Source organism: Cyprinodon tularosa, unplaced genomic scaffold (genome assembly GCF_016077235.1).
Source record: "Cyprinodon tularosa strain WSP-4 unplaced genomic scaffold, ASM1607723v1 ctg186, whole genome shotgun sequence".
Taxonomy (NCBI): Eukaryota; Metazoa; Chordata; class Actinopteri; order Cyprinodontiformes; family Cyprinodontidae; genus Cyprinodon; species Cyprinodon tularosa.
Window position 1 is genome coordinate 497143 of NW_024038652.1, and position 24731 is coordinate 521873.

The following is a 24731-nucleotide window of genomic DNA, read 5'->3' on the forward strand; positions in this document are numbered from 1 at the left end:
ACTGTTATCTGTTCATCTGATTTTTTTATGCAACCTTGAGATAACATTTTGGTTTTATGTTATTATTTTTTTTTTACTTTTTATTATTTTTAAAGGTATATCTGTTAGACTTAGTCCATGCAGGCTGTTTAACATCCTCAAACAATAAACTGTCATACTTTTTAACCTGGGACTCAGTGGTTGTTTTCATTTTAAGCATTTAACCTGAATGTTAATTAGAAAAAAAGTAAAATGTTAGACAATGAGTTGGTCAGGATTGTCCAGGGCAGAAATCTTTAGCAGTTTGGAGCGATACTCTGCCTCCAGCAGGCCAACCGTCCTCCATTCTGACATGCTTCACTCAAACGACAGTCACAGATTGTCGTCGCCTCTCTCAGTCACTCTGTTGACAAATTAGCGGGCCGCGGCATTGCCATCTCGACAAGAAAAGCAGTAGCAGCGAAATGAAAGGGAATGGTGTTTATTCCCAGAGCTCAACCCCTCTGTCGGCCTGTCACTCTTCCTATGAGCCTGAGGGGAGAAGCGGAAGGCATCCTGAGCTTCCTTCCTTCCATACCTGTTAAATCATTCATCATCCAACTGCCTGATTATTTTAAAAAGCTAACAAGGCTTTGGTTCTCCTGTGTGTTTGTGGGAGAGAGAGTGAGCACCAGTGGGGCATAGCTCGGGGTGGGATGCACCCCATGGCTCTAACCCCCCTCCCCATCTCCTCCACCCTCATCCGCCATGCACTGACTTCCCCCAACTCTTAAGCTGTACAAAACTTTGCGTGGAGGGGAAACTCCCTCCTCCTCCTTTTATTCTGCTCCCCCTCATATCGATATTTTCAATATTTTACTCTCAAAACACTGCTTGGATTAATCAGTTTTCATGCAAAGTGCCATGAAAATGGATAACATGTATATCCATTAGGATCCCCTTGATTCAAACCAAACGTGCATTATTTAGGTGGCTGATTTGATAAAACTAAACAAAAACGTTGGTGAATCTGCATCTTAATTGATATTTTCATTACAATATTCAACAGTTTGAGTTTGAGCGGGGCTGGGTGACAAACCCATCTTTAATGCACTGCATGTGCTTCCGTCACCTTCTGCTATTAGATTTAAACTGATGAACTGGGTCGTTTTGTAATATAGCTGTCTAACAGGGTTCATGTTGTATTTCTGCTGCTTCTAATGACAGGACCTGACATTGAGTGCAGGTTTATTGTTTTTATTCATTGTGGATTGTGGTTAGGTGCACCTTAACACTGCTGCTACTCTTCCTAAGGTGAGAACTCCTGTTATTTATCATCATGAAGCTTAAAAAATATACAAATAGAATAAATAAAGAAGCTTTGGTATGAAAACGATTGCAGAATACAAGCACTTCTGCTTTTTGATGTGTAGCTCTGACTTCTTGGGCCTCTTTGATTGGTAGGTTTGAGCAGAAGCCCTCCTGGATCGTTTCTTTTCCAGCTTCTTCTGTGATAACAGAGCACATAATGCTGTTTCCTTTTACTAACTTGTCGCTTTTATTGGCTTAGAAAAACAGACTGATCCAAATGAAAGTTTTTCCAATTTCCTACAGCACAAATGGTCATTATTTTTAAAATAAAGGAGTGCCACCTATCTGTCTTGTTAGGATAACTGTTTTAAAGCTGACTACACTCAGCAAACTCAAAGGAAGATGTCTGTTAGAGCAATATACACTCACCGGCCACTTTATTAGGTACACCTGTCCAACTGGCTGTTTACGCTTAATTTCTAAGCAGCCAATCACATGGCGGCAACTCAGTGCACTTAGGCATGTAGACATGGTCAAGACAAACTCCTGCAGTTCAAAGCGAGCATCAGTATGGGGAAGAAAGGTGATTTGAGTGACTTTGAACGTGGCATGATTGTTGGTGCCAGAAGGGCTGGTCTGAGTATTTCAGAAACTGCTGATCTACTGGGATTTTCACGCACAACCATCTCTAGGGTTTACAGAGAATGGTCCAAAAAAGAAAAAACATCCAGTGAGCGGCAGTTCTGTGGGCGGAAATGCCTTGTTGATGCCAGAGGTCAGAGGAGAATGGCCAGACTGGTTGGAGCTGATAGAAGGGCAACAGTGACTCAAATAACCACCCGTTACAACCAAGGTGGGCAGAAGAGCATCTCTGAACGCACAGTACGTCGAACTTTGAGGGAGATGGGCTACAGCAGCAGAAGACCACACCGGGTGCCACTCCTTTCAGCTAAGAACAGGAAACTGAGGCTACAATTTGCACAAGCTCATGGAAATTGGACAATAGAAGATTGGAAAAACGTTGCCTGGTCTGATGAGTCTCGATTTCTGCTGCGACATTCGGATGGTAGGGTCAGAATTTGGCGTCTACAACATGAAAGCATGGATCCATCCTGCCTTGTATCAACGGTTCAGGCTGGTGGTGGTGGTGTCATGGTGTGGGGAATATTTTCTTGGCACTCTTTGGGCCCCTTGGTACCAATTGAGCATCGTTGCAACGCCACAGCCTACCTGAGTATTGTTGCTGACCATGTCCATCCCTTTATGACCACAATGTACCCAACTTCTGATGGCTACTTTCAGCAGGATAATGCGCCATGTCATAAAGCTGGAATCATCTCAGACTGGTTTCTTGAACATGACAATGAGTTCACTGTACTCAAATGGCCTCCACAGTCACCAGATCTCAATCCAATAGAGCATCTTTGGGATGTGGTGGAACGGGAGATTCGCATCATGGATGTGCAGCCGACAAATCTGGGGCAACTGTGTGATGCCATCATGTCAATATGGACCAAACTCCCTGAGGAATGCTTCCAGCACCTTGTTGAATCTATGCCACCAAGAATTGAGGCAGTTCTGAAGGCAAAAGGGGGTCCAACCCGTTACTAGCATGGGGTACCTAATAAAGTGGCCGGTGAGTGTACACTTGTGCTTATTCTCTACAGAGCAGCAAGAAGTAAAATGTTTGTGCACTATGAGCACCTGGAAGCTTCTGCTTAACTTATTAGGTGCAATTTTTGCTGGTTTATTTATTAACGCCAGAAAGATAATAAATAAAAAATAACAGTTTAAGAGCTGCCATAACTAACATGTTTGTTTAAGCAGTAGTTTTTGTAATTTTCTGCTCTAAATGAAAGCAGGTAGATCATCTATTTTGACTTTCTATTCATAATAAGCTGGGATAAAAATCAAGCGTTAAGTCATTAAAAAGTTTACTTTCAAATAATTATTGATTTACTTTGGTGCAGACACTTATCTTCTGTGTCCAACATTTTCCTTTAAATTTATAAAAAGGACATCAGATTCCCTGCACTTTGACATTTAAATTAGATAAACCCCCAGCGGAGATTTTAACAGTCTTCCTTTGAGCTGTCTAACAGCTACACATCCTCAAACAGCTGCACATTGTAAAATAACTACCTGTAAAGTCTTTGGGTACATTTTATTAGAGTAGACATTTGTTTTACTTGCCACCATACCAAAAAGGTAGGATTTACCAATTATAATCTAGCTAACTTGCTATTTAAAGGGGTTTTCTACATCATTTGCACAGATTGTCATCTGACAGAGAGCTTTTTTTGCCTTTTGCTGGGCTAAAGAGATCACCCCTCCCCCAATGATTCCTTCCTCAGTTTCCTTCCTTCTTAATGCATTCAAACCTGACATAGAGTGAACAGCCAGTTCTTGTGACATCCTGATCTTCTGCTCCTTTGCTTTTTGTCATTTTTTTCCTCGCCATCATACTTCCACCATCTTCTCCTGCCATCATGACCTTTGTCTTCGTGTCTCGGAGGCACGCTGCTGCTTTTTCCTTATCCTTTTATCCTTTGTCTTCCCAGCAGTCTCCTGCCACCTCTCAGACCACAAGGCCGTGTCCTTTGACCTCGGCCAAGGTGGCACCGTCTCCCTCTACCACACCTTCCAGTCCTGCCCTCCAGACCACTTCTTCCTCCTCTTCCTCCTCCTGTCCTGCACTCCGCCCTGTGAGCTAAAACCCTTTGAAAGCAGATTTCATGTTTAATTCCTGCAGCCCTACTGGAAGCTATTGTCAGGAAACAATGCTAGGATTTGTTGCACGAGTTATTTGATATAGTTTTTTTTTCTCTAAGCAAAATAAGAACTAGTTTACTATACTTTTTACAAAATATTATATATTCCTTCTGACAGCAGAACCTTTGTTTAGACTACCAGCCACTTATGCTTAATTTTTAGATCAGATTTTAGACATATGATTTAATGTTAAATACTGAGAAGGTCATTATAGAGTGATATTTTAACATTTATGCCGACATTGAAGATCTTCATTAAATGCAGCCTTTAATGCTATCTTAGACTTCATTGGCTTTGTTCAAAATGTTCACAGACCCACACATTCTCATCTTCATACTTGTGCTGATATAGGGCATTGATTCAAAAGAAATAATATTTCCTCACAGCCATATCCTAGCAGACTGCTTTTTAATAGCCTTAAAATTTAACTTTGGAGAATTCTCTTGTCCCTAAAGAAGTTTTCACTTTAGCAAATTTTTATCAGATAATGTAGCAATACATTCAGGAAAAAAAACTATAATATGTTTTTCCATATCTCTGTATCCCCAAAACAACTCTGCATAGGGCCACCATTTGAAATACTCTCCTTCACAAATGAATGGTTTTGTTGACAAAGATAGTTCTTCTCTGTGTACTCCTTTGGAGAACAGATATTTGGTACATATCTCTGTTATTTTGTAACAGGACTGCTAAATCAAAAAAGTGACTGAAGTGACTGACTAGGCAGCTTATTTTTCAAAGACTGTGGTTCAAAGATACTAACTTCTCTTTTGTCTGCATTTAAAAGCAGATAATTTATAGTCATTAAGGTTTTTAATGTCTTTAACATATACACGTAGTCCATGTTGTTGTAATGCTATAGGCACTGTGTGTTGAATCCTGAAAGATGTTTTGGTGCCAAGAGGAAGCAGAACCTAGATGACAAAACCATTGATAGCTTCTAGATATGATTTGTCTTGTTATTTATTTGTGCACGGGCTTAAAAAAATATGTAATTAAGGAATGCTTTTAATGGATTACTTTCTTTCTAAGTCCCTTTCTTGTCACTTCCTACCCTTTCGTGCTCCTCTTCTGTTAAAAAATGTCCACTGAAGTCAGTAGACCAGATGTGACAGGAGCGCCGCGGCACCTGACGTCTGTTCTCTGTGGCCTCGCTGCGAGCAAAGCGTCACGTCCTGTTTATCTCTCTGTCTCTTTCCTTGTTCTTTCAGAAGGGCCCTGTGGCACCGACTGTGGCGGTGACGGCTCCGCAGCAGACCCCCGTGGTCATGACCCCGCAGGCTACCACCCAGTCTACCTCCCAGCCAGCTCAACCTACACAGGCGAGCATCGCACCGGCCCCCGGAGCTCCAGTCGTGTCCCAGGTTTGTTCCACCTCTTTCGCCCTAACAGGGTACAGCTGCCACAGGGTGTCCGGCTCTGGTCCGTCTTCTCTGCTACATCACACAGCCAGACGTGGACAAGGAGTCTCACACATGCCCACTAACATTTGCACCACTGCATTCACACCAGTGCATACTTAAGGACATGCAGTCACCTTCAAGTCTTGCTTCTGTTCAGCCAGGACCTCCATAGATCTACATAGACACATGAACATAGATAAACATTTGCCACAAGAAGCACCAATTCTGACTAATATATACATACCCATTTGACTTATGGTATGATAACAAATATTTCCGCTTGTTTTTCTCCCAATGTTTACATTTGATCACTGCTGCACTTTAAGAAAAGCAAATTTCATGAAAGCTGTACATATCAAAATTTCGTATACACTCTGTGTATTCAAAGCGACATTAAAGTTTGTCTAAGTCTAAAAGGGAAAGAGACTGTTGAGATTTGTTTGTCTATAGCCTGGTTTATTTCTTTTTTAGTACTTATGTTTGAAAACGTTAAAATATTTATTCATTATATTTTACAGGAAATGCAAGAAAATGTGAAGAAGTGTAAGAATTTCCTGGCCACACTTATCAAGCTGGCATCTCACAACTCTCCATCTCCTGAGACCTCCAAGAACGTCAAGGCGCTGGTCCAAGATCTGCTGGTGGGTGTCAGAAACCAAACCACCTCTGTTGTCTTGGTTACCACAAATTACAGCAGCAGATAGCCATTTATCTGTAATATAAGCTGCCCTATGAAAATAACATGTTTGAACTAAGTCAACTTTGACCTTTTAGCTTTTTTTTTTTTGCATTGAATATTTCCAACCTGCAGATGGCAGCATGAAACTTTTTTTCCACAAATGTCTTTCTCTGTCATGAATTTACAGCCTTCATCCTACGATTATACCCCGGAGTTCCAGGATGGCGGTTTGAAAGGATTATCGCCTTTGCAAGTGTTTGGGTGTCATCATATGCTGGAGTCACAGTGCTAATCTGCCTGCTCCTTGTTTTTTTTCACTCCTCTCTAACTGACAGGATGCCAAGATTGAACCGGAGGAGTTCACCAGCAGGCTGCAGACTGAGCTCAAGTCGTCCCCACAGCCTTACCTGGTGCCTTTCCTCAAGGTTCGGGACTTCCGTTGATCAGATAAAATGAAAATGCTTCACAGGCTGATTTCTACATTGAACCCGCTGACCTTCCGCTCTCAGTTTAAAAATGCAATATTCTTAACTTTTGGAACTTTTTCTACATTTTGTCACATTACAACCATACAGTTCTGGTTTATTTAGATTTGATTTGTCAGCTTCATTTTTATATAATCCGAATGAATAGAAAACATTCATAGTTCAGTCTTTTTGAGTTCTCTACAACGACTTTGCACTCCAGACGACGCCATTTTGGAGAATTCTTTGTGACAAAACTCAAACCCCATCAGATTGATTGCAGGATATGTCTCTTAGCATCAGCCTCCCAGTTTAATTCAGACTCGATCCAAACACCTCAACTTGTAGCTGCTATTTCCTGTTCCTAGCTCCTCTCATGGGGTCAACAGTTATAACTCGATTCTGAGCAGGAAAGGAGCTCCAGATTGCTGTGCTGAATCCAGACAGCTTTCAGCTTCATTATTTGACAGACGCACGTGAATGATGGTGGGTAAATTGGGACTACAGCCTTCTGGAAAAAGAACTACAAAAACTAGTTATGGACATGTATAAAATGGCTGACGCTCTCCAAAACATATAAAGGTGAGGACATTAGCATATGTCACACAGAGTGTTGATCTCTGTGAGATAAACTGTGCTGTCATACATTGGATTGTGGGCAACTGTATAGCTCCTTGTGGGGGCTAAGACTTTCATTAGATCCCTATGCTAACGGCATTGGTTCTAAGAAACTTTCAGCTTCCTCATCCTAGCTCCCTTGCAACTGCTAGCAGTGTTCAGATTTTCGCAGTAGTCTAAAGAACCCCGACCTACTCTGCAATTATCAAAGGTTTTCACGTGGAAGGAAGGTAGAAAAATCCCAGAATAAAATTGATTTAGCTTTCTTCTAACCAAAGGTTAGCAATGTCACTGTGAGGGACCAAACTTAAATAAGGACAAAAGGTGTTCGAAATTTGAAAAAGTGCTTTAATTTAATTGTGTCCAAAATTGTTAACAAAGGTTCAAAAGCAATACAAAATAACTTAAATACAAAATAACATGGATCTGGGCCCAATTTAACTGAGGTCAACTGAGGATCTAACTCAAACAACAAAACTGACCCACAAAGAACTAAAGGCTGCTTAAAAAGGGATGGAGTAACCCAAGTCTACCACATGAGGGAGGCATGACATCACAAAAGAACCAATAAATACAAAATTAACCATTCTATGAAACAAATAAAGCAAAACTAACTTTTACTTAGCAGAAACAATGAGTATTTAAGTGACAAACTAACAAATTAAAAACAACTTGAAACAAGTCTCCCCCGTCAGTCTTTCAAAAAGCAAATGGTACGCTCCAGGTTTCCTCCTCCAGCTGGTTTGCATCAGCAGCACCTCAAACAAAAGAACAAGTGTAAATAAACCATTCAGACAGACATTAATACCTGTCTAAAAGAAATAACCAACTTAAACATAAACTGTAATATAATATAAAGCAAGAAAAAAATACTAACACGCTGTGGTGGTTGGAGGATCATCCACCATAGTCACACTAGCTGCGTTTCAATTGCAAATGTGCTAAAAAAATATGTCCCTATTCTGCTCATTTTGAAAATTCCCAAGTTTTGCAATTGGTATTTCCATGGAATAACAAATACAACTTAAAGTGCAGGTGAATATGTTTGTTCACGCATTAAAGCTGAAGTCTGTAAGTTTTTAAAAATCACTTTTTTGTCATATTGGCTAAAACTGTCCCTATGCCCAGACAGCAGTACATGTGATATGTAACCTGTGAAAAAAACTGCTTCAATTGGTCCCGCATACTGCCTGTATTTCAATCTGGAAAGAATAATTCGGGACGAGTCAAAACAACCAATCACAGCCAGAGGAGCGTCTGATGGAGTGTCAATCACAGCTCACACACGCTGAATCCTGCCCCCCCATGCCCGGCTGCCGCAGTCAGGAGGACGCGCGTGGAAGTCATGGCGGAGCGACAGCCACCAGCTAAAGAGAAACTGCCCTTACTGCCCCTGCCGACAACTGCTTACACGGCAAACTTCGGTATAACCAGCATCTTATATCTAGCTGCTTGGAGGTGAGTGTTATCGCTCTTCCCCGGTTCATACTGCATGCCGCGTACGCTGCTTGGACGCTTCTGGTCGCATGCGGTAGCCGCGCAGATGCTGTGAGAGGGGTGGAGCTTGGAGGTGGGGAATGAGTGAAGCTGAGAGGGTGGGGGAGTGGCGTGAAACCTGTTTTTCTTCAAATTTTCAGTCGAAGTCTGCTCTCTTCTCAATGTAACAGACTGCAGCTTTAACTTTGGGAACATCATGGCAGTGGCGGATGTAAACACATGAAATATATATTTCTAATAGGCTCCATCATCCTCCAAATACTCCCAGTCTTATTACAAGGCTGTCAGGCTCAGCTGCAGATCATGAGACATGATGCTAAAACATTGTTTCCATTGCAGTTTTGCAAAGTGTAAGAATTTTGATGACAGAAGAAGAACCACCATTTCGAAATATTGAAAACTTTTGATCGAAAAATTTTTTGTTTTTTTTATTGAAGTGTTTCTATTTAGCATATTTATTTTGATAATTAAAATTTCGCGCGATTTGATAGTGAATGGATACACAGCTACTGCCTCGCTCTGTTCTTCCAACAAGAAGTTGAACACCTGTGATTTGCCGCTCTCTCTCAGACCTTTGCTCCTGACTGCTGCACCGCCCCATTTTACTCTTAAGCTTATTGAGATTCTGGAATCACATAGCTTATGTTAAGATTTCCAGTTTTCCTCCAGGACTCATGTGTTTCACTTCACCCATCTTCCAATCAACTCTGACGAGCTTCCCGATCCCCGCTAAGGAGAAGTATCCCCACAGCATGATGCAGCCACTACCACCCGCTGCTATAAGAAAGATTTGTTCAGGGTGATATGCTGACTTTTTCCGCACAAATATTGCATTAAAAACAATAATATTTTTGATCTGATCTGACATAACCACCGTTTTCCATGTTTGCTGTTTCCCATCTGGATTGTAGAGCAGAGAATAGACTTCTTATGGGTGAAAGGGAATTAGCTCGAATTAGATTAATGTTATTTGCGCATTTTTTAAGAAATATCAAATAAATAAATAATCTCATTAAAGTTTGTGGTTCGAATGTGACAAAATGGAGAAAAGATAAAGCAATATGAATACTTTTTTTCAATTTCCTTAGAGGAAATTGAAATATAACAATTTTTATTAAAAAACAAAAGTTTTTCATGTTAACCCTGATTAGAGGCTTTAATGCATTTTAGAGACAAAGTAAAGGTTTAATGTTGAACAAATGAAAAAGCACTAACCAGTAGGATATGAAAGAACACATTGATATGGCTGCTTATGCCACTTTTAGTCAGTTTTTATTAAACTCCTGTAAAATAACCAGTGAATCCATCAGTCGGATCTTTTTCTGCAGATGTATAGAATATTTTTGCTGTGTGACTAAAATCTTTATGACCTCTCTGTTCACGTCAACAGAAGAGCCTCCCGGCCCTGAGGCTGTCTTTGCTCAACAGTCAGCAGTCCCTGACCCAGCCCTTGCAGCAGGGAGTCAAACCAGCAGCCGGCGGCGCCCCTCCTGCCATGGTAGCTGGACCAGCTGTCCGCATTCGGCACCCTAACAGCGTCAGCACCACGGTGGGTGTCGGCGCTCTGCCCACTGGGACCGTCGGACATGCAGCTGCCATGGTATGTACAGAGCAGAGCTGTGCTCCTGTGCCGACACAGATGCAACAGCCATGTTCATGAGCATGGGACCAGTTTAAATCTCTTAATGACTCACATGCTCTAAATGCATTAACCTGGTATTACGAAATCAACTGGAAATCAGTTAGATTTGTTTAACGCCTTTTATGTTATTCTGTTTGTTTTGGTTTAGTTAACTTCATTTAACTTGCCTAAGAGTGAGTTTAATTGAGATACATTTTAATGTTTCTACTAATAATATGCCCAAGATCTCAATGATTTACAGAAAGTACAATTTGAAGCATAGTTATAGTCCTCACCTTTGATAAATGGGCCTTGATTTAGGTCTAGGGGAAACTTCTGGGAATATTTGTGTTGCAGGGCATCAGAGAAAAAGCTGAGTTAAATCAATCTTTAATAAAACAGCTTAAAATTGAAGCTTAAAGAAAGTTTTCCAAAAGGATCATTGTAGAATCAACTGGGAGAGGGAGGTGGGAACAAAGGAAGCAGGTGGGGTATTAAGGGGAGAAGGGGAACTGATGAGGAGGATCAACGTAGGAGGAAAGGAGAAAACTGGGCTGGAATGGACTGATGGGAAACCTAACAGAAAATATAAAAATGAACATGATCCCAGATAAAGAACTAAATAAACAGAAGGATGATAATACTTCTATCAATAAATCCTGTATTATATCTAACAATACCTCTATAAAAGACATTTCATTCCAGCGCTGAGCCCACAACATTATAAATGACCCCTCACACCCCCACCATGGACGGTTCTACCTGCTGGCTTCTGGGAAAAGGCTTCGAAGCATCCGATGCAGGTCCAGCACATTCCAAAACAGCTTCTTCCCCGCTGCCATTAGACTGCTGAATGTGGAATAAAATGGGGAAAAAAGGAAAAAAGTGCTAGATGTTGGAAAACTGTAAATCATATACCAGTCTTATGTTTACATATGAGAGCTGTACTGAATGAAATTTTGTTTTGTATACACTCTAAGTGTTCAAACTGACAATAAAGTCTATCTAAGTCGAAGTCAAAAAAAAAATCTAAAGAAATAAATTGACCTAAAAATATCAAGAAATGAGACAATGAAATACTGTAAAACAAAAAAAAACATCACCAGAATATGATACAATAACAATGTTTCCTGATATTTGACCAATTTTATTTATCTGAAGTGTTAGATTTCATTAAATTTGTAGATTTCCTGGCAGGTTGAAAAAAAATTGATGAGGCTTAGAGTGGGTGCATGGGTCACTCCAGGACACTAATAGGCTTTATCCATTAAAATAAATAAATAAATAAACCCCAAAAATGTTTACATGTATTTGTTGTTTGAATAAAACACCCCACAACGTCCAAGTTTCACATTTCTGACTCCAGCTGCTGCCCTCAGACATAAGAAAATTTGATCTTAAAGAAGAATGTAGGAGGCTGGAATGGGCTGAAACTCCAGTGTCATTTTTTTTATTTATTAAGCAGCTTCATGTTTGGTACCACAGTCACACAGAAGTCTGACTAATTGATTCTCTTTTTGCAGTCCACAAATTTAGGATATCTTTGCTAAAGTTTGGTGTTTGTGGCTGTTTGCACAATCATTAGCGAACATTTTGATCATATTGTTATTTCTCTGCATGTTTTGTACCTCCAAGCTGTTGGAACTTGAAAGCTTCTAGAGTTAAAGCTTATCAGGTGAGGGTGTGTTTTTGTAATGAGGGAAGTTGTGATACGAGGGCATCAGTAAGCTTTATCGAGGTGTGAATAATTATTAGGCTGCTTTCATTCCTCAGGGCAAATGGACCAAAAAACAGCTTTAACTGACTTGGAAAAGTCCCCAAATTAATCAAAGTCTTTCAAAGGGATGGAGAAGTCCTAAAACTGCAATTAAAACCACAGAACTGTTGAAGGATTTGTTCCAAATTTCATCAAGAAATATGTTGAGAAGAAAAGTTGCAAGCAATTTACAGTAAGAAGAAGCCATTGGCCTTTTTGTGTTGTGAGTTTCTATGTGATCTGGAGAGCCTAGAAAAACAGGGTAATGCTCAATGCTTACAGGCACGGTCACAATAGGAAAATTCACTGAACAGCTTATGACTTTTTTAGATATTGTTTACATGTAATACTGGATTAGCATGGCCGGTTTGCTTTTGTTTAATGTAGAAAATGTTGACCTATACCTTTTTATATGCTTGTTGGCTTTATTTTATAAGCTGGCATAAGCCAAATAAATTCAAAGTAAGCTACACATATCCATCTGGAAAGCCTGCTGTTGCAAGTGTTTGCAAAACGGAGGGACATTGAGTTTAAATCTTTGAGCTGATTCGGTAAATCCTGTGGATCTTATAAGGTGTAGCCTGCGTCCCATGTTAAGCTTTTAGCCAATCGCAGCATCAGTAGCAGCTGCGACGAATCACCTTCTTGATTTGCTTCACAACAACTCAGTTAACTGATAAATCAAACTCTTACCAAATCTGGTCGGGACGAACTCTTAACCTCTTAAAACCCACCGGGTCGCCGGCGACCCAGTGTACCTTAAGTGGGGTAATAACTCAGAATGCATAAAATTCCGGAGGTAAATTTTTTTACCAGCAGGTGGAGCCATTGCGCACAGCTCAAAGCTGACACCAAAAGTTCAATACCCCACAGCTCTGGAACTGTTATAGCTAGAGGTCTGAAATTTTCTGCATTTGTGGGGGACATGATGTAGAACAAATATAATACAATAAAACCTGCCTTTTCTCTAGAATGTCTTTATTACTTCAGAGAATAGAAAAAAGCAACTTTGAGTCATGTTTGAACTAGTGCAGGTTGTTCTGTGTTCTAGTCACACAATTTTATATATTACGAAACTAGAGGTTGTTATAGCTTCCATATAATGTATTGCACATGTAATTTGTGCTTACAGTTCCTAAGTTATTTGCTTTTTCATTTGGGTATGCAAAATAGGCGAGGATTACCCAAAATGAGGTGGATGTTAAGAGGTTAAACATCTTTCCCATCCACAAATTCAAAAATCACATCTTCTTGCTTTTTTTCTCCAAAGGAAATAGAGGGGATTCCAGCTGAAACCGGCGCAGCCATCTTTGTTCTGCTTCCGCCTCTGGTTGACGTGTTGACGTCATGTATGTTTCTGCATCTCATTGGCCCTCAACTTTTCTGCATCATTTCTAATACATCTGTTGGCGTCTGGCAAGATGTATTTTCAGGAGGTTTTGAATTCGCAAATCTTGCAGCAATTTATCTTATGTGCAATGTCATTTATTTTACATTGGGAGAGAGGATGAAGAAAGAGGAGTCAGGCATGCATCAAAGGTCTAATAGATGGGATTTGATTCCAAGGCTGCTTCGTTAAAAGTGAAGTCCTCTGTTTATTAGGCCCGCACTACAGTTTTCGCAAAATGTAGATCTGTACCTTAACTTTAAACTTGCAAATGACTGCTGACATTTCCACATCCAGCAAATCCTGTGGCAGAGGCTGCAAGCCCAAAATTACAGAACAGTTAATAAAACTTTGTTTTTTGATTTCTTTTCATTTTCTTGCTAAAAACATGCAGCTGAGAGAGATTGTCGTAATCCTGCACAATCTTTCAGCTGCTAAAATCATTTGATGAAATAAACAGCAAGAAATAACTTATTAGGAAATTAAGCAACCTTATATAGAGAGATTTATTTAAAAAAGTGTCATAACCACGTCACATCGGCAGACTCTCATAACAGTCTCTGATGTTTTGATCTTTGCTTTTGTGCAATAATTAAGCAGCTATTTGAGACTTGTTAGAAGCAAAAGATTTAGTTTGAGGTTAAGGTTAGAATATTTTTTACAGCTCTCCTGTTGCACAATCATCACAGTAATTACATTTTTTAGCAGTCAAATGGATGGCCTCACATTTTCCTCCAGGATACTAACATATAAGGATGCATTTACTGTCTGAGGAAGCTTAGAAATCCTTAACCTCCCCGATCATCCTACAGCTGCATAATCCCTTTATTTTCATGCTGTTCTTTCTATAAATTAGTTTTTTAACCAATATTATCTCTTTTATATTCATAGTCTTTATTTAGCTAAATTTAGTCTCTATTTGCACCAAGTAACTTACGGTGACGCACAAAAGCATTACAACTTTTACATATTTTCACATCAAACCACAAATTTCCGTTTTGTTTTGTTGGGCTATTATGGGATCCATAAATAAATAGTTTATAAATAAAATAAAAAATAGAAAATGTTTTATATTTAAAAGTCTACATTTGCAAGTCTTCAATTGAATTTAGAATCCTTTAATCCTCATTTATATGGAGTGGATTTTGTCTCATTGTTGTTTCAAGAAAAAGTTGTGTTTTCTAATTGAAAAAATAAAAGGAAATGTATTTCAACAATGAAACTTTAAAAAACATCTTAATCAAAAATTTTTAGAAAGTATTTTTGCGTTTTTCTCAGATCCATTTTTTTAATTATTCTTTAAAAATACTTTTTATAGAATTCATATTTTTTTCATATTTTTTTTATTTTTTTTCAAGGTTCTCTTTTTCAGATTGAAAAAGAATAGCATTCTAATCTAATTTTATTTTTTCCAGATCACGTTCTCTGTACTACTGGGGGCGTGATTTAATACAAACTGGGGAGCGAAGACACATTTCTATTGGTCTGCATGGACGTTAGCGACAACAAACGGTCTTACTGGGCTTGAAGTGAAGGGAATGAAATTGGTAAAATTCAATCGGAAAAAAAGAAATATGAAAAAAAATCTATGAGAAAGAAAATTGAAAAAATAACCAGAGAAAACAGAATTATTTAAAAAAACCTTTTTTGTGAATTTTTCAAAGTTTAATATCTTAAAATAGATATTATATATCATAAAATAGATATAAAATAGAATAGAAAATCCCTTTATTGTTCCACAATGGAGAAATGTGGGACAATACAGTAAAAAAAAAAAAAACAATAGAGTGTACAATAGAGAGAAGAAATGTGTAACTAAAAGGGGTCTGTTAGATGTGCATAATCTTAAACACACCTTTCCTGCTGTAAAATATGGAGATGGTGCCTCTATGCTCTGGGATGCTTGTCTTTTTTTTGCAGCCATGCTGCTCAAGCTGCTCAAAGTTGATTTCAAGAGCGAAGGAGTAACATAGAGGTGAATGCTGGGAGAAAATCCTTGCTGGTCTGAGAGCTCAGAAGTTCTCCCTCCAATCTGACAGAGTTACATCTGCCTTGCAAAGAAGAAGAGACAAATATTTCAGTCGATTAGCAGTTTATTATTACAGCAAAGGTGGTTCTTCAAAGATTCATGGCACCTGAATATAAATTCTAACCTATTTAAATTTTTTTTTTTTTTAAATGATTGCAGATCATTTCCTATTTATATCCCGCCCACAAATATGAACGACTCTGTGTTTGTCTATGACATAAAATCCCAATAGAATATCCCGATAGTTAAAAAGTGAGAATTTTAATTGTAATGTGAGGATTTTGACAACTCAAAGGGGTCTGGATACTTTAAAAAAGCCTTATTTACTTTATACTAAGAATCTTTTTATATATAATAAACATATTCTAGATGGCGAAAAAAAAAATATTCTGATTTGACGGATTTTAGTGAGAAACGGGTTGATTGCATGCTTTGAGATCATGTGAGTAGTCATCCCATGATTAGAAAATTGTTAAGTAGCAAAGCAGGGGTTCTCCCCTCCCAGCAAAACCAAGACAGTAATGTTCATTTATCACTAGCCTTAAGCGGGACCTGTGGGTGTGACGCCTGATCGGCTGTGTGCCTTTCTGTTGCACAAAATCTTAATTTTATGTGCAGTGCAATGCTTGTAGGTTGGCCTGATACACATGTGCTTATATATCCCAGATAGTCAGCATCAAACAGGCTTCTCTTTATTTTAAAATCATAAAAAAAAAAATAATAATACTTAACTTATGCTGGCAAAAGATTTTTTATTTTACCTCACTTAACTTTTTATATTACAATGAAGATTGTTACCTCTTGTTTCAGTTCTGTTTTGAAATCTGAATCCCCTCCTGAATTTACTTTTTTTTTACTTTGTTAAAAGCTGACTGTTAATATTAAATATTTAATTCTTAAACCCAATCTTGACATTTAGTATCCAGTTAAACGCGTTTTAAACATAAGCCGGCTGCTGCAGTTCTGCTGTCAAACCTTTTTCTCTGTGATTCTCCAACTTCCCACCTTTTCTGCCTTTTTATTTATTTTTATTTTTTTCTTCCCGTGTTAACTGTGTCGCCAGCTAGCCAGAGGTGCTAGCTATCTCTGCCTATTATGAATGTATTTTTACCCTTCCCTCCCACTCCTCCAGACCCCTGCAGTGGATCTCTGGGAAAAATGGCCTGTGTCTTTTTTTTTAGTAGCTTGAACAGTAATATAGCATGTGTCAGGGAATGGAAAACAAGGCTAAAAAATATGCAGCAAGAAGCAAAATGGTTGGAATGGATGGCTGAGCCAGAGGCTCGGCCTGAAGCTGCTACCAAGGAAGGAAGTGACTCTAATAGCCCGGCATCGTGCTCGCTCCCCCCCACCCCCACTCTGCTACATCTTCTTTTGCTCCTTCTTTGTCTAAACAACAATTTCAACAAAGTCCTGACTTTATTTTATCTGGAAATACAACCAAATGTAGGTCACACTATAAAAGTATAAATACGCATGAACTTTCTAACATTTTAACAGACCGACTTAAAGCCATCCGTAATACTAAAGTCTAATCTGATAATGCATGGTTTTAATTTTTCATTTTTTTCTAATAAAGATCTTTTAGTGATAGTTTTATAGCCCTTGCTGTGTCTGAAGGTAATGTAACAGCACTGGAAGTACAGCTGCTTTGTAAAGGATTTATTATGGAATATTAGTGAACAAAAATGCTTCATGAAAACCAAGGAAGTCACCAGGCAGGTCAGGGAGAAATATGTGGAGAAGTTAAAGGAAAATTTAGGTCATAGAGAAACATTAAACTAACAAAACTGGGAAGCTGTGCATGAAGAACAGATCACACCGAAACCTGGAAGAGCTGCAGAGATTCATTGTGTCCACAGGCCAACTTTTATATGTATATTTGACACAAAATTATGAGAAAGTGTGATAAGAAGAAAACCATTGTTTAAAAAAGCCATAGAAAGTCCTGTTTATATATAATATAGAGGATTCAGCAAGAAGGTGGTGCCCTGATGAGACTGAATATTTTGGTGAATCTGTGTGTTTGAATAAAAGCAAAGTTTTGCAGAGTTGCCCTGAACACAGCGTTCCCACGGTGAAACATGGAGGTGGCAGCATCATGCTTGGAATACAGATAAAGCTTTATACAGGGCAAATGAGTTATGGGGGGGCGTGTTACTGAACTCTTCTTATATATATGATGAAATATTGCCTTTCGCACTTTGAGATATTCATTTAAAATAAAATATTTCTGCCGCTTTTCCAAAATGCTTGGTTTTACTGCAACGTCAGCTCCATTAAAGTCTACTGCAGGGGTTTGCAGCCTGCGGCTCTGCAGCCGCAAGTGTCCCTTTTCGATTCTCTACAACGGCTTTTAATAGTAGCAAAAATGTTAAACAACCAAATAATTGTTTAGAATATAGTATATTGACTAATATCATTATTAGACGTTTAGACATACAACAGAATGACTTAAAAGTAACAGAATTATGTTTTGAGGTCTATAGTTTTTGTCATTAATTTGGAAACTTTTTTTTACATAAAGCCCATCCTTCCTCTTATTTCACCCTGTAAATACTAAATCTTTCTTTTTGTTTTAAATTAATGTTGTCATTTGACATTCTGAAAAAAAAAATGAAATTAATTGTGTCATTTGTGATACATTAGGGATTTCTCTGTAGTTTATTAAGGATTTTCTGTTCTCTACATTTGTCTGATTGGATAAATAAATTTTTTCAAGAACACAAATAAACACAGTGATGATGTAAAGGTTTAAAAAACTCAAATATGGTGGTAAAAGCTTCAAAAATTAAAAATGAAACAAAAAAGTCTGTTGTTAGATAAAATAGCAGAAGATTTCCAATGGCAGATCTTTAACAAAAATAAGAAGTGGTGTTTTATTTAAACATATTATATTTTCTGGCTCTTTGCATTTTAGAGAAACTGGTTCTTTGGCATAAGCTTTATGAAGCGGCTACAATAACTTTCACAGCTGTTTGTATTGACCCTTAATATAAGTGTCACCAATCGGGCAAATGTTGCCATAAACCGAGGTGATACAGTATTATGTTCCAGGCATTTAGCTAGCACTAGGGTGGAATCAATTAATCTGATTAATCGATTATTGATAACCGTCAACTAATTGACTAATCCATTTATCTATGACTGGAAAAATATAGACTCTAATACATGCGATTTGCAAAAAGATCAACCCACCCAGAGGCATAATTATTATAAAAATGATAAAAAAGAATATATAAAACTTTTCTATTTGAGATGAAGTTATCTTAAATATCCTTCCAGAACTCCTAAAGTTGCAGTTTTAGCTTCACCTGATTTAAATTTTCTCAATAAAAAAGTAATTAAGGAAGCTTTTCCTATCCGATCATTGATCGAATACTTAATCGATTAGCAAAATAGACATTAGTTAGCAGCCGTAGCTAGCACAACATCCAGTTAGCATCATGCTTGAATAGTACACTGCAAAAACGACCTAGAAATTACCAAACATGTCTTAAATTAAGTGTACTTATCATTAATTTTAGTAGATTAGTAAGATAATTTGCCAATGGAAGTATTTTTACTCTTAAAATAAGATAATTAGATAATATGCAATTGTTTTTTCTTATTTTAAATGTAAATTGTCTTGCTCCATTGGCAGAGTGTCTCATTTATCTCCTCAATTCAAGAAAAAAATGCACCTATTGCAAGAAAAAAGACTTTTTTTTTTTTGCAGTGTATTAAGTGTGATTAGCTTAGCATTGCTGTCATCAGCAGCTTTCCTGTATGGAATTGCATGTTTAAGGATTAAACACTTCTTTAATCCACTTTGGTACCGACCAAGGTTCTCAAAGCTGCCCGGACCAAAGTGCACAAAGAGACAAGTCCTGATGTGTTTAAAATTTCTGCTAAATGCTTATCTCTTTAGGAAATTAGATGACAAAAATGACATTTCTCTGAAGTTTCTAAAGCCCAGATGATGTTCTAGGAAAGCCTAAAGCCCCTGAAAAAATAAGAAAAATTTCATTTTTATTGATATAGCCCCTTAAAAGCACATTTCTTTGTTAGAAGGGCCTAGTCAAAGTCCGTACCTTTGAACATCTGTACTGTTTGAACATCAGTTTGGTTTTGTTAGGAGGAATGTGGATAAATCTCCGTCTATTGACACGTAGAAGGACATGCAGCTGTCTGGTAAAGGTGGTTGATTCTGGGGGGTAATAAAGGGCTTTCCATGCTTTTTTTTATTTTTATAAGTACAGATTTGTTTTAACCTTTTCTTTCCAGTTTCCAGACCAACCATTTTTTGGTTGGTCTTCTGTCTCCTCTGCAGCAGAAAATTCATGCAGAGTTCACATTTCAACCTCGATACTCTGTAGTGTGAGCCTGTATGTACGGCTGATCTTTAACTTGCAGAGAAATTAGATAAAAGTTTATTTCATTTCATATTCTCCATTTTAAGATAAAAGCTTATTGTCCCTTGAATATTGAAGCTGGATAAATAAGCATAGAGTTGTTATTTCTTTGTAAATCTTCCTTCTCTTTCCATCTCTGTCTTTCCTTGCTTTAATAAAGTTTTTCTCCTCAGGGCGTAAAGACAGGAGGGACTGTTGGTGGCCAGGTCCGAATGCCCATGGTGATCACGCAGTCCATCAGACCGCAAGGTAAGAGCTCAGCCTTATTGCACATCACCGAGGCATTCAGGCGTCTCAGGATAAAAGAAAAAAAAACAAACAGACATTATTTGTGGGAAGATTTGTATACGTTTTAGTTTGAGATCCACTAAAATAGAATAAGCCAAAGCTTGCCATAAGTGGGTCTGTAAATGTTCCCATGATGTGCTGGATGATGTGTAAACAGACAGGAGCAGCAGAGAGAACAGGTGTTTTTTTGTTGTTTTTCTGCTCTGTTATAGAGCCTCCACAAACATTTGTGCTGCTGCTTACTCACACTGATTCACAAACACTCTTCCCACAGAAGCCCAGCAAATATCGCCCCCAACACCGACCGAGTGGAACGCTCCCCTAAGAGAGCCCCGTGCTCTTGAGTGGAGCCTGTATGTGTGCGTGCGTGTGTGCGTACCTGCCTTTCTATGTAGGAATCGGAGGTGCATACAAATTTGATCTACCCCTCTTCTCAAAGATCGCCTGCAGTGAAAGATCTGTAGGTTGTTTATGCCCGTAAATTGGAATGCGGGGATAGATCTAAAAATACTCCTCTGCGCCTCTTGGCGAGGAACATGCCTGTTTAAATCAAGTTTAAATTCACTCTGGCAGTCCTTGTGCCTCTCCGGAACAAGAAAGAAAAAAAAAAAAAAAAAAAAACCGTGTCTGGGAGCAGGATGCGGTTTAGGAGTGTAAGGAAAGCCGCTGAAGCGCAGCGATATTGACTGAGCGATGCCAGGTTGGTTCATCTACCCCCCCTCCTGACTCATGGGGCCTTGTGAGGAAGACGGGGACAGCTGAAGGTAGTCCTCAGTGTGATGCAGATAGAAGGGGACACTTCAATGATAACATTACTTTTCCCTGCTTTGTTTCTCTGTTCTCTCCTGTTCAGGAACAATGGGAAAGGGGGCCATCATACAAGCAGGCAAATGTCCCATGGTTCCTCCTGTTCAGATCGCCGGGAATCAGAAAAACAAGCTCAACGACCCCGGAGGAGGTTCTTTCAGGTACAAGAAGCTCTGTGTGTCATTCCCAGTCACCGCCACAGGGGGGCAGCATTTTATCAAGCTGCTCTCAGGCTACTCTCTCAGCTAAGGCTATGAGTGTTTATCCAAGCTGCCTGCCCAGCCACCTGGCTGCCTGCCTGGCCCGGCTGGATGATCGGTGGTCCTCTCTCTCTCTCTCTCTCTCTCTCTCTCTCTCTCTCTCTCTCTCTCTGTCTCAGTGCTCATCACATAGCAACACACTGCCAACCAATAGATCACCCTCGCACTCGTCCTCTTTGTGTCAGTGTCACAAGTCACTGGCAGGACTGCAAATGAGCTAAATCTTAATTTAGAAAAAAGATAATTGTGTCCAGATGGTTGGAAATTCTGGACGCTGTTCTGAAAATACCTTTTGGTTAAGTCAGACATGCGGTTTTATCCCTGCAGCCTGGCGCTCTCTCTCTCTTTCGCTCTCTGGTTTCCTCTCTGCTTCTAGTGGGCCTTTGTCTCCAAACATAAAAGGTTTCTCGCCCACATGCTGGCCTTTGTGGTTTGGGCTCTGCATGTTTTTTTATGCTTTTTTTTGTATGTTTGTGCAGCATTTCTGTGCATGTTTGCATTGTTTACATCTTGTTTGTGCTCCCACTGGCCACTCCAAGGTTGGCTCGGAATGACCTCAGAGTGACTGGGCCAACACAAGAAGAGTCTGGGTCACATGGGCCGACGGGTTCATGGTAATGGCCTCCGTCTCCTCAGGGGAAAGGCATTGCCCCTGGCTCTGATTGATAAACCAATAAATCTTTAGCTGCTTTGGTAATTAAGCTGACAACCTCCCCTCCCCCCCGCGGCGATCATAGTGGCCCTCCACACGCGAACGAGCTGGTTTCGCTACAGTATGAACCCAATAACGCACACAAGGCGCTGCGGTTCCCAGAGGAAACACAACCTGACATCACAGCATATTGTCCTCTAATAAAGGTCAGGTCGTAAAACACGTCTTCATAGCTGTCAAAAAAAACCTCTCCGATTTCACCTGTTTGGACAATTTATTTGATGCCACAATTTTATTTCACATTTAAACACATTTCAGCAACAGACAAGCACCTCAAATAAACAAAAAAACAACTTTTTCTGAAACATTATAAGCGATTTTTGCCACCCCTTTGGTGACAGCTACTATCATACAGTGATTTAAGATTTTAGATTTTCTATGACCGCCCTGTTTAAGGCCTCGCCACAGCCCCCCCCCCCCTGCATGTTTAAGGTCCAGGCTTTGACCTCAAAGCCATTCAGAAGTGGACTTCCTGGTTTTCATTCAGTCGTCCTGCTTCAGATCCCAGAAGGACTCAAGCAGGAGATCAACAGATACTGTACAAACTTTCTCTTTCAAAATTTTCTGCAAAAAAGCAAAGAAACCCCAGAAGAACAACCCTCTCATTTGACTGATAGCATGATTTATCTTTTTCCTGAAGTGCAGCTAGTTTTTTTTTTTCTTTTTCAGGTGAAAAAAAACTGCAAAAACGGATGTAAAACAAGTAAAGAAAAATCTTAAAATACATGTATTAGCCCATGATGATGATGGGCTCTTTATTCTCACCCATTGCTGGAATCTCTAAGAGTTTCCCAACTGTTAAATATTAAGTACCTTGAAATCTGGTATTACATTTCTTCATATTGTAATATGATGTTCTATCTATAAATGAATTAATCTAAATAAGTACATCCTGAAACAACTAGGGGGAGATTTTCAACACATAAGGCAGCAAAAAAGTCTTTAGTCAGTTTCCATAATTAGAAAAAGGATAAAGGTTTGTACTTTTCATCAAAGATTCATTTCAACTATGAGACGAAATGAGAAAAATAATTGAGATAATTGTGAATACATTAGCAAGTTATGGTTGAATAAAGTATTTTGTCATTAAAAACAGTCCAGATGTCTGGACCTCACAGACCTGTAACTTTTTCTGAGAGGCTCCTCTGTCTTCCACCCGTATCTGTATAAATACACCTGTACACAGCCTCAAACAGTCAGATGCCAAACTCAACCTTGGCCAAAGAATTGTTAAAGGACACATGAAGGATACTTGTGGCCTGATCATGAGAACAATAAGAAAATACAGCAGAACTACATGGAGGGACCTGATGAATGACCTGCTGACAGCTGGAACTAAAGGAGCTAAGGCTACCATCAGTAACACACTACGACCAGAGGGACTCACATCCTGCAGGACCAGATGTGCCCCCTGCTTAAACCACTACATGTCCAGGTCTGTCTAAAGTTTGCCAGAGAGGAGATGAATCCAGAAGAGCATTGAGAGAATAGCATGTGGTCAAATGGAACCAAAATAAAACTTTTTGGCACAAACTGAACTCATGGTGCTTGGAGGAAGAGGATCGCTGAGCTACTGTGAAGCATGGAGGTGGGAACATCATGCTTTGGGGCTGTTTTTCTGTAAAGGGGACAGACTGAATGATACATGTTGAGGGAAGAATGAACAGAGCCGTGAATGGTGAGAATTTAAGCTCAAACCTCCATCAGTGAGAGGGTTGAAGATGGAGGGTGGCTGGGTCTTCCATCAGGACAATGATCCCAAACATGTCAAGACATGTCAAGGTCCAGGAGCGGCCTAGCTGCTCACCAGACCACAACCCCATAGAATATTGGTGGTTGGAGTTGGAAGTCTTCGATGCTCAGCAACAGCCCCAAAACATCACTGGAACAGAACATCAGCTACAGTCTGAGGAAACCTGGAGAAGACTGACAGCACATGTCTGACCTCTGTCAATGTAAACAAAGCTTATACTACAGAGTATTGGGCTGAACTTTTGTTGACCGAGTACTTAGTTTCCTATGTCATTTTCTCATTTTGTCTATCATAGTTGAAGTGAAGCTGACTGAAGACTTTTCCTCCCTCTGTAGCCCCAATTTTGTTTAGTTTGAGTAACTTTTATCCCTCTCTATTTAAATTTTTTTTTTTTTTTGGTGACATTAAAAGTACTTTGATATGTTGATAAAGTATGACTAGAAGCACATTTGTCGGAGGTCAGACTTTTATTGAAAACACTGTAGGTTTCTTATTCTGTATCTGTTTATTTCTCAGTATATAGAAAAGTAGTTTTCTTTTAACAAACACGCTGAATTATTTTCTATATTTTTTAGCTGGCCAAAAGCTTTGTTGAGCTCTATTACCTGACAGATCACCATGTTTTCATCATTTGAGTCTTTTTCTATGCTTGTTTTGTAGCCGTGCAATTAAATATATACATATATATTTATTTTTTCTTTTCCAATTACATCGGGTTCCAACAATTATAGAAACACTCTGAGATGAAACAATTATTGGAGATGAAACAATTATTTGTCTGCAGTCAGTTTCACAGTGATGTGTTCTGTTTGTCCTGTGCTATAAATCTAATGCAGCAAAGTTTAGACATCCTCTTTGCAGATGTTGATCAATTCAAGCCGATATAATGGAGGTCTTTTTTTCTGCTTAGGATTAAATTTTTTTTTTAAAGGAAAAAAAAACTTAGAACTGCTTATATATTCTTCAGTATAGACATCTCAAACTCAGGGAGACCGGATGGAGATGCTGTAGCCATCAGTTTT

The 24731-nt window shown here is 39.0% G+C and overlaps 1 protein-coding gene across 4 annotated transcripts in view; it reads left to right on the forward strand.

Moving 5' to 3' along the window:
- The window catches only part of LOC119781969 (transcription initiation factor TFIID subunit 4-like), a 155984-nt gene that overhangs the window by 24664 nt on the left and 106589 nt on the right, over positions 1-24731 (forward strand). For 2 of the 4 annotated variants that reach the window (XM_038282632.1, XM_038282634.1), the window contains exons 3-9: positions 3831-3974; positions 5253-5405; positions 5963-6085; positions 6459-6548; positions 10093-10302; positions 20063-20138; positions 21031-21145. In XM_038282632.1, coding sequence (XP_038138560.1) covers positions 3831-3974; positions 5253-5405; positions 5963-6085; positions 6459-6548; positions 10093-10302; positions 20063-20138; positions 21031-21145 — 911 coding nt within the window. The remainder of the gene's footprint in view (positions 1-3830; positions 3975-5252; positions 5406-5962; positions 6086-6458; positions 6549-10092; positions 10303-20062; positions 20139-21030; positions 21146-24731) is intronic. The other 2 variants (XM_038282633.1, XM_038282635.1) reach the window with 2 other exon arrangements.